The 10319-nt window shown below is 41.6% G+C and overlaps 1 protein-coding gene across 1 annotated transcript in view; it reads right to left on the bottom strand.

Annotated features, from left to right (window-relative positions):
* Positions 1 to 395: 395 nt before the first annotated feature.
* The window catches only part of PSMD1 (proteasome 26S subunit, non-ATPase 1), an 85285-nt gene continuing 75361 nt past the window's right edge, over positions 396 to 10319 (bottom strand). Inside the window, exons 21-25 of the mRNA XM_007519427.3 lie at positions 9688 to 9780; positions 8605 to 8691; positions 7694 to 7840; positions 3696 to 3851; positions 396 to 614 (exon numbers count right to left, since the gene is read on the bottom strand). Of these exons, the coding sequence (XP_007519489.1) occupies positions 3705 to 3851; positions 7694 to 7840; positions 8605 to 8691; positions 9688 to 9780 (474 nt within the window). The 3' untranslated portion in view covers positions 396 to 614; positions 3696 to 3704. The remainder of the gene's footprint in view (positions 615 to 3695; positions 3852 to 7693; positions 7841 to 8604; positions 8692 to 9687; positions 9781 to 10319) is intronic.

Here is a 10319-nt window from a genome sequence, read left to right as displayed (position 1 = left end):
AGAGACAGCAGAGTTCTGTTTGGTGATTAGTTTGTCTTAGTTTGTGAATCGTTGTTCCTGAACAAAGAAATACAGCTGCCCTGCCCAGCCGTTGTCTCCGCGTCTCTGTTCACCACCGTGAAGCTAGCCGGCCCGGCAAGAGCCTCCGAAATTTTAACAACAACACCCTACATATCAGTCACAAATTAGAGAGTTCTTGAAATGAGGAACAAGTCTTGAGACCCTCCCCACCCCCATTTTCAAAACTAGTTTGGGTTTCCATGGATGTGAAAAGTATACTCACTAAGGCTAGGTGTCAAGGATTTAGCTCTCTGGGAGTAGAGGTTTACGGTGGGGAGAGGGGTGTCAGATAGACTTCTCTACATCCAGTCATATAAGTAAACACAAAGTCCGACTCTGGAGGTTTTAATAAATTTATTTGAAAATGAACTTCTGTGAAAACAGCACACTGAAGAGTCCCAGGTCTTCTTTCAACCAAAGACTTGCACACAAGGTTTCCCAGGTGAGCGCAGAAGCAATGGTACATGCAGTAGGTGGCAGGGCGCAGTGTGGATTTCCTCACAGGCTTGTCCAGCATGAGCCCAGATGATTTTCCTCGAATGAGCAGTGGGATTCTGGCAAGGGGGAAGAGAGGAGAAGCTGGTACCATTTATCATTCAAAAAAAGTCTTTTTATTGGCTGAAGTCTAAAACCAGACCCAGCCTGGTGTAGGTAGTCCTAATATACTGGCTGGTACCAAGAAAAACTAGTTTCCAAGCTCCTAGTGGACTGAATGCTTTACTCTTTTGAAAATGGTTAAGAATCCAGTTTCCAACTGCTATAACTATTAAGTTACCATGCGTCTAGCTGCTTTGAAAGCCTCAATCAGGGGGTTTTCGGGAAGGCCTTGTGAAAAGTTTGAGGGGGACTGTGTGAGTCAGCTCAGGCTTGTAGAGACTGAGCATTCAGACAGGAATCTTGTCTGTGCTGACTGGGCAAAGCTTCTGAAACCATTAAGGGCTGAAAGAGAATTTTCAAAAGCAAGAGCTAAGAAATACTCTGGTCTTCCTCTCTTTAACATAAAATAAAAGTATATATATATAAAAGGGAGGGTGTTAAAATTAGTGGCCCTGAAGATGGATGAGGTGTTTCACACACAAGGTCTCGAGTTCTATCCTTGGCATCACTTGCAAGATAATCTTATCTTTTCAATCTAGAGATCCCTCTTTAACAGTTATTTTTTCCTCTTATTTATTTATTTGATACAAACAGCCAGAAATTGAGAGGAAGGGGGAGACAGAGACACCTATAGCCCTGCTTCAATGCTTGTGAAGTTCTCCTGCAAGTGGGGACTAGGGGTTTGAACCCTTGAAGGGTCCTTGCATGCTGTAATGTGTTTAACCAGGTGTGCCACCACCTGGTTCCAACATTTCTTTTTAAAAATATTTATTTTCCTTTTTGTTGCCCTTGTTTTTTTTTATTGTTGTAGTTATTATTATTGTTGTTGTCCCGCTGCGCTACCCCCTATTTTATTTAAAAAATATTTTATTATTCACTAATGAGAAAGATAGGAGAGACAGAAAGAACCAGGCATCAATTTGGTACATGTGCTGCCGGGAACTGAATTCAGGACTTCATGCTTGAGAATCCAGTGCTTTATCCACTGGGCCATCTCCAGGATCACTTTTTAATTTTATTATTGTTACTGTTAGTATTACTTAGCACAGCACCACTTAGCTCTGTCTTATGGTGGTGCTGGGAATTGAACCTGGGACCCGAGTTTCAGGCATAAAAGGCTTTAAAAAAAAAATTATTTGGGCGGAGGGTAGATAGCATAATGGTTATGCAAACAGACTCTCATGACTGAGGCTCCAAAGTCCCAGGTTCAATCCCCTGCACCACCATAAGCCAGAGCTGAACAGTTCTCTGGCTAAAAAAAATTAAAGAAAAAATTTATTTATTCTCTTTTGTTGCCTTGTTTTATTGTTTTAGTCATTATTGTTGATGTCGTCGTTGTTGGATAGGACAGAGAAACGGAGAGGAGGGGAAGACAGAGGGGGAGAGAAAGACAGACACCTGCAGACCTGCTTCATCGCCTGTGAAGTGACCCCCTGCAAGTGGGGAGCCGGGGGCTTGAACCGGGATCCTTATGCCAGTCCTTGCACTTTGAGCCCCGTGCTTAATCTGCTGCACTAACGCCTGACTCCCAAAAGGATTTTTTAGATCCAGGATCCTTCCACCGTTCCTTGTGCTTTGTGCCACGTGCGCTTAATCCGCTGTGCTACCGCCTGACTCCCCGATACATAATAATTATGCTATCTTCCCATTTCTGAACATTTCCTTCCTTCCTTTCTTTTTTAGGATTTATTAATGAGAAACACAGGAGGGGAAAGAACCTGGCATCACCCTGGTAAATGTGGTGTTGGGGATTGAACTCAGGACCTCATGCTTAAGAGGCCAATGCTTTATCCACTGTGCCACCTCCCGGACCACTCCTGAACATTTCTATAGCACTATAACAGTAATCTTTTCCAGCTGGACAAAGCTTTGTGTTCTAGTCTGACTTTAAAGTATCTGTAACTATGGTGGGGTGTTCAGTACCTTTATCAAATACATGATTTTATAGCTTTTTTTTGGCCTCCAGTGTTATTGCTGGGGCTTGGTGCCTGCACTATGAATCCACTGTTCCTGGAAGCCATTTTTGTTGCCCTTATTGTTTATTGTTGTTATTATTATTGTTGTCACTGCTGTTGTTGTTGGATAGGACAGAGAGAAATGGAGAGAGGAGGGGAAGACAGAGGGGGAGAGAAAGACAGACACCTGCAGACCTGCTTCACTGCCTGTGAAGAGACTCCCCTGCAGGTGGGGAGCTGGGGGGTCGAAGCAGGATCCCTACGCCGGCCTAGCGCTTTGCGACATGTGCGCTTAAGATGCTGTGCTACCCGCAACGGGTTAAGCGCAGGTGGCTCTAAGCACAAGGACCCGCATAAGGATCCTGGTTCAAGCCCTGGCTCCCCACCTGCAGGGGTGTCGCTTCACAAGCGGTGAAACAGGTCTGCAGGTGTCTATCTTTCTCTCCCCTTCTCTGTCTTCCCCCTCCCCTCTCCATTTCTCTCTGTCCTATCCAACAACGACGACAACAATAATAACTACAACAATAAAACAACAAGGGCAACAAAAGGGAATAAAAAAATAAAAAAAAGATGCTGTGCTACCACCCGGCCCCGATTTTATGGCTGTTATGGCCAATTATAATGGCAAAGGAAAGGAAGAGAGAGAAGGATCTGTGAGATAAGAGTCCAGAGAGATCTCTGCTATTCAAAGTGTGATCCACAAGCTGTAACTGGTCCATAACTAGAAGTTTACATCAGATGTAAATCAATCACAGAACAAACCACTAATCTAGCTGACATTCAGGGGAAAGGAGCAGCTAGACTTATTTTTTAATCGAAGAAGTATGGAGGAGCTTTATATACTGAAGTAGGCTCCGTATCTCCTCACAAACCAGGAAAACAGCGTGCAGAATAGCCAATATGAACAGCAGTGGTAGAATATGAGAGGGCAGATAATGAAAGAAGAAAAGGAATATGCAGGTACAGATTAAAAAAAGCGGGAGAGGGCTCAAACAGAACTTGGGTAAACAGGAATTAAGCATATAAGGAGGGGAGAAAGGAGCTAATGAGCCTCTGTGGATATACACTGTATTCCACACACACCTCTGGTCCTTAATCATCAATATACTCAAATGGTTCCGGGGGTTCTGGCTCTTGCTCTTCCTCCTCAATCTTCGGGCCATGGGCGGCCACAGGTTCCACCAGCTCTTCAACGTCTTCACTGGTATCTTTTAGAATGATGATGCCTCCAATGGAGAGCTGTAAACACAGGGTGAGGGGTGAAGTAATGGGGTACCACTCAAACTTCCAGATGGTTCCAGAATCTAGAGTTCAATCCTGTTAGAAGCTGCCAACCTTAAGACAGCTTGAACGATTGGAAGCAAAGAACCATAAAGAGAACTGCACTTTGCTGCGTGATGCTATAGTAGAGACTTAAGCAGACTGTTTGGCTTAGCACAAGATGAGAGCTTCCTAATCAAGTCCATCAGGGCAGTCTAAGGACTGAGTGAGGAAAACACTGGCAATGTGCATTACAAATAACGGAGAGGACAGGAGTCCCTAAGGAGTATCTGCGGATTTTCCCAGTGCTTCTGGATGGTTGAACATGTGGCGCTGCTCTTTGTGGATGGTGCATCCCAATCAGTTCCCATGGGAAAGGTCGGCCACATAAGCGCCATATTCTAATAGACATATCTTTCTACTCAATGGACTAGAAGCATCACTATCATTGGAGAACTTGTCAGAAATATCCATTCAGCCTGCAGAATCAGCATTTAAAATTTTATTTTTATCTCTTATTGGGGGATTAGTGGTTCACAGTAGATACAGTTGTTGGTATATGTGTAAAGCTCTCAGTTTTCTGCAAAACGCTCTCCCCCCCAGACTCGGTCCTCCTCCACTATCATGCAGATGCATCTGTGCAAAACCTGCAATTTAATGAGACCTCCACCTGCTTTGTAGGGACATAAGAAACTGAGATGTGCACTAGTCTAATGGGTACTTTATTACCTGCAAGGAAATCTTAATTTTGGACAGACAATGCACAAATGTAAAGCAAAATTTCTCCCACAATTTTAGGGCACACAAAATAAATACCAAGATGCTTGTTTTTCACATTAATCTATAGTCTTTGTGAGGCGAGACAATGAAGAAATAAGCAATTCTATCAAGGCCTCTCCCAAACATATTAGCAGAAGGTAAATGCAAGCACCAAACTATGCTCTTGTCTCTGGGTGCTAATCTTATTCTGCTTGCTTGCCTGTGTCAGAGGAAATGGAAAGCTGCTGCTTGTAATTAAGTCAGTCAGCAGTGGCAGGACACATCTGGAAAAAGCACATTTCTACCAAAGTACATTACTGGGAAGGAAAAGAAGCACAAGTACATTAGTGGAATGATTCACATATGCATAAGCGTCTCAGCAGTTCAGCCTAATCTGATTTTTACTCGTCAGAGTTCGGCTCTGCCAGGTTATAAAGCTGGTGTGTGCCCTCATGAATTTCTAAACCATTTCCCTCCTCCCAACACACATAACCATACACATTAATCATCAATAGCCTTTCCCTTAAAACCTTTTTATTTTATTTAAAGGGAGAGACACCACATCACTGAAGCTTTTCCCAGTGCCACAGTGCTCCCATGTGGTGTTCCAGGGGCTTGAACCTGGGTCATGAGCATGGCAAGTCAGGAACCCTACCAGATGAGCTATCCTGCCACTCCCCAGAGGTTTTCTTTTTTTCTTTCTCTTTCTTTGTGGCACTGGGAAGGAAATCCCAGTGTGATTCCACTGCTACCAGATTGATTTTCTTTTCCTTCATTCTTTTAATTTCAGATACACACAGAGAGAAACAGAAAGACAGACAGGCATAAACACACAGAGGAGATACCATAGCAGTACTCCAACCACCTATGAAATGTTCCTAAATACTGTTCGCGATACTCCCAAGTACAGCCTGGAGCTGAACGTAGGGCCTTTCACTCCCACACGGTGAGACATATTCTACCGAGTGAGTTATTTCCCAGCCCCCAGCCCCAAACTTTTCTTGAAGAGGAGTCATTTTATGAATGGACTATCCCACTCCAAATAAATCAGAGTCCCAATCCTCCCTGACCTAAAAGTTTACTCGAACCTCTTAAAGGACCAACTGAAGTTGGTTCTACCAAATAGAAGAAAATAACCACGTTCACAAAATAACTTCCCATTTTCAGAAGTACTAGTTTTAATGGTACTACTTCATGTTTAACTTCTAGCCTGTCAGAAATAAATGTTTGGTTTCTAAGCTACCTCATCTTAAGTAAACAGTGGCCAACACATTTTATGTAGCAGCCAGAACTAAGACTGTAATGCAAATTACATTTTTTATACAGTGCACAGAAATTAACACAAATTTATAACTGCTTTATATAGCCGTGTTTTAAATCAGGAGAAGACAAACAAAACACCACTATATGAATTATTGCAAAGTACAGTGTATAGCAAATTCTTAATTTAAACCTGAGAATGCCTTCACTCTTTGAAGGATCATTTTGCCAAAACACTACTCAGCTCTGGGTAATGATGCTGGGGAATGGACCTGAACCTGAGACCCTTGGTAGAAGGTGAAAGATTCATGTGATCTGAAGAGAAACTGGAGTACTGTAACTCAGACATTATGCTATCTCCCCATCTCTGGATAGTGTTCTTGGCTGAATGTCTTTTTCAGACCTGGGAGATGGTAACATACATGCCACTTTATTACACACACGAGTGTAATAAACCTGGTTCATTCCCTGGCAAATTACGTCCCCACATCAACTACTACCACCCACCTTTTTTCTTTTCTGTATATCTCTTTGAATTTTGTATTTCTGCTTCTTATTATGGATCAGTTGGTGTATGCACTGAGGATCCTGGTACAAGATGAAATGCTACTACCTCTTGCTGTCCTCAAAATTTGTCTTTCTTTTCTGCCAGAGCACTACTCAGGTCTGGCTTATGGTGGTGCAAGGGATTGAACCTGGGACCTGGGAGCCACAAGCATGAATCAGTCTGTTTGCAGAACCATTATGCTATTTCCTGTCCCTCCTTCTTTGTCTTTCAAGTTTGATTAAGTTTAGGTGTGGAACTCTTTAAAAATTTATGGTACTTGGATTTACTGAGCTTCTTGGATATATAGCAGTACTCATTACATTTGTTAGATTTCCAGTTATTATTTACCATGCACCAGACATTGCTTCAAGTGTTTTACAGTCAACAACCCATTTAATCATGGCAGCACTGCCTAGCTGTTAACACTCCAACAGATAAGAAAACTGAAATATGAAGAGAGTAAATGACCTGTCAGGTAAGAAGTGGTAGAGATGGAATATAAAGTTCTTCACCACTGAATAGTGATCTTCCTTCCAGTCCCTGTCTCCTCTGGCTGATCATATAGCCACGTAAGACTCTGGCTCACAGCTGCTGGTAAGAGCTGCCTTCCACTTAACTACTACCAGGGATTACCTTTAAGTTGGAAGTGACAGGGCTAATTTTAATGTGAAGATCTAGAAACCTGCCCTATGATAGTTAGACAGGTTCAGGGTCTCTAACTTTCTAGATATAATAACTTGGAAGCAAAGACATTATCACGGTCAAACTTTTGATCAGCATTTGTTTCTAACATGAAATATACTGCCAGGGCTCAGGACATGAAGAGCCTTTTCTAATTATAAAACTGAATGCTTAGTGCTTATGTAAACTTTTTTTCTGTTCCTCTGAGATAGGAATAACACGTTTTGCAGTGGAGAGAGGTTTCACATCTCTGTAAACTGTAGAGTCAGGTCAGGATTCTAACTCAGGATGTGCAGTACCAGTCAACACTGAGTTAGATATTAAATGGTGTGCTACAACGCTCTGGCAGATCAAAGACATTGATTATACACATTTTTTTCTTCCCTCCTCTCTCCCTCCCTTTCTTTCCCTAAACTTACATGAAATGAAAAGGATCACTCTCCCTTTTTCCTTTTTCTTTCACCATCTTACTATAAGAGAGTTTTCTCCAAGGTCTTGTAGATGTCTTTATCAGTATGTCTTGTCCTACAGAATAATAAGCAACTTGTACAGCTAGAGGCCATGAGCAACTTACTGGTTTAAAAGGTTGGTATCTACAGGTCTCAGGCATGGTCAGGACTCTGAGCTGGGCAGGCATAACTCGGGCAGGGTTATCCAACAACTGGAAGTTTGGTTCAGGTTCTTTTTTCTTCTCTTTTTCCTCTTTCTTTTCTGCCTCATCCTAGGGGTAAACAAAAACCCAATGGAAATTTAGTTATGTTCTACACCACTAAATAATATCTGATATGTTCACTGAGGTTTAATGTAGCCTGATAAAGTTACTAATGTTTAGGGAATCGGGTGGTAGTGCAGTGGGTTAAGCGCACGTGGCGCAAAGCGCATGGGCCGGTGTAAGGATCCCGGTTCGAGCCCTCATCTCCCCACCTACAGGGGTCACTTCCTAAGTGGTGAAGCAGATATGCAGGTGTTTATCTTTCTCTCTCCCTCTCTGTCTTCCCCATCTCTCTCCATTTCTTTCTCTTCTATCCAACAATGATGACAACAAGAATAACTACAACAATAAAACAACAAGGGCAACAAAAGGGAATAAATAAATACTTAAAAAAAGTTACTAATATTTAACAATCTAATATGCGTCTAGTAAGTACAAAAGGCAGTTAGAAGTAACTAGCACAATTCATGTGATACTAGACTTGCTGGAAGGGAAGGTAGCTCTGCTTGAGATGAGAATGGTAATGATTTTCTTTATAAAGGATGAGCAGAGATCAGAAAATGAGGATCCTGGAACTCAATACTGATTTGCACCTTTTTTTTCTTACCACAAATAAATTTAATTTCTAAAATCTCTTTTAATTGAAATAGTATAGGCCTCTGAGTATGAAATACGCTATTTACTCAAAAGTTGAGTCAAGAGCATATGTAACAATGTTCAATTAAGGAAGAATCTGGATATAACAGTTAGATAAACCACCAAGTTATACCTACCACTTCCATCTTTTCTTCCTCCTTTTTTTCTTTCTCCTTTTCCTTCTTTTTAGCCTTGGCAGTAATGGACAACACAGCAGTAGAAACCTAGAGGAAGTGAATAGAGCAAATCACAGTAATCCCTTCCCAATGCATAAATGTATAAGCTTAGTTCCAGGACAAATCATAAAGAACAAATCACTGAGGGAGTAAATGGGAAAAGCAAGTAAGAAATTTATTTGCATAATTTACTACTGTCATCAGGTGAGCCTTCAGTTTCTGCATATTTGTGTTTAACATAATTCTAATTTATTACTAATTTGGTTGTAAAGATACCCTCACCGGGTTGCAGTAAGATTGACCCTATCTATGATGGTAACGCAATGCAACAATGGTAACACAGTGGTATGAATGACTAGCTTAGAATAATCTTCCTTGATGGGAAATCACTGAAATCAAAGGTAAAACAGGGACTCTGAAATGTAGAGCTGCATTATAGTAAAGCTGATGATGCTTTAGGCCCCAGTAGGTGGGGATCTGAAAGACAGCTGATGAAATAAGATTCTGTCTTTCTCCTCCTATGTTTCTCATTAATAAAAAAAAAAAAAGTTATTCTTTATTGTTGGCTAGAGATAGAGAAATTGAGGTGGGAGCAGGAGGCGGCAGAGAGGGAAAGAGACAGAGACACCTGCAGTCCTGCTTCACCACTTGTGAAGCTTTCACCCTGCAGGTGGGCACCAGGGGCTTGAACCCGGGTCCTTGCGCACTATAATGTATGCTCTTAACCAGGTGTGCCACTGCCTGGCCCCACTGTGATGTATTTTTCAAAGCAAAAATGTGTTATGACTTTTGTAGCAACCCAAGATTTAATGTGCAGAGAAAAAATTTGGAGGGATTCATAAATCTCACCTCCTGTGGTACGGAGCATGGAAAACCAGGAGGAAAAAGGGGCTTTTGCTTTATATTCTTGTGTTGTTAGATTTCACCATGAAAAGCATTACTTTAAAATCGCATTTAAAGCCTAATAGGAGTTAAAGCAAGCACAAGCAAAATACTAAGCAGCTCCTGGATATTAGACGCTGCTCCAAGAAGCAACGAACCCACCTTTTCCTTTTCTTTTTCTTTTGGTACCTCCAGAGGAGCAGGATATGCAAATGTGGATGGCTTACAGTTTGACTTATACTGAACTTTTGGCATCTGGAACAAAAAGACAGAGAGAGGAAGAGAGTGAGAGAGAGTTGCCCCCTCTATTACAATCACCAAATCCAATATTTAAGTACTCTAAATGTTTAACAAGCAAGCAGATGCAAAGAAGCCTCAAGTTTCAATCCTGGCTAGAGGTTCGCCGTTCAGTTACGTTCTCTCTCCTCTTTTAAAGGCACTTCTTTCATTGAACTTTTTAGGGGCAGCCCCTGCAATGTCCTGAAGATCTCTCTTTCAGTAGGCAGTCTATTAAACTATCTTTACTGATCATTAATCCTGCTTCCTTGGGCTCAGTCCCCTCACAGTTAAAGCAGAGCAACTGTCACCTCCTCTGTAAAGTGTTCTAATTATCTAGCTTTATATGTAACTTCCATGCCTTTTCCTACAACATACTACTTCCACAAGGTTGATTTAATTTCACACCATAAAGTTGTACCTTACAGAAGGTACAATTAAATAAACTAAATAGAAAGCTCAAGCTTTATATTACTTAAAGACTAGGATCAAAGTTTTCTAGTCTGAATTTTCCTCAG

This window comes from Erinaceus europaeus, chromosome 7 (genome assembly GCF_950295315.1).
Source record: "Erinaceus europaeus chromosome 7, mEriEur2.1, whole genome shotgun sequence".
Classification (NCBI taxonomy): Eukaryota; Metazoa; Chordata; class Mammalia; order Eulipotyphla; family Erinaceidae; genus Erinaceus; species Erinaceus europaeus.
Note: the sequence above shows the minus strand (reverse complement) of the source record. Positions and strands in the feature narration are given on the sequence as shown.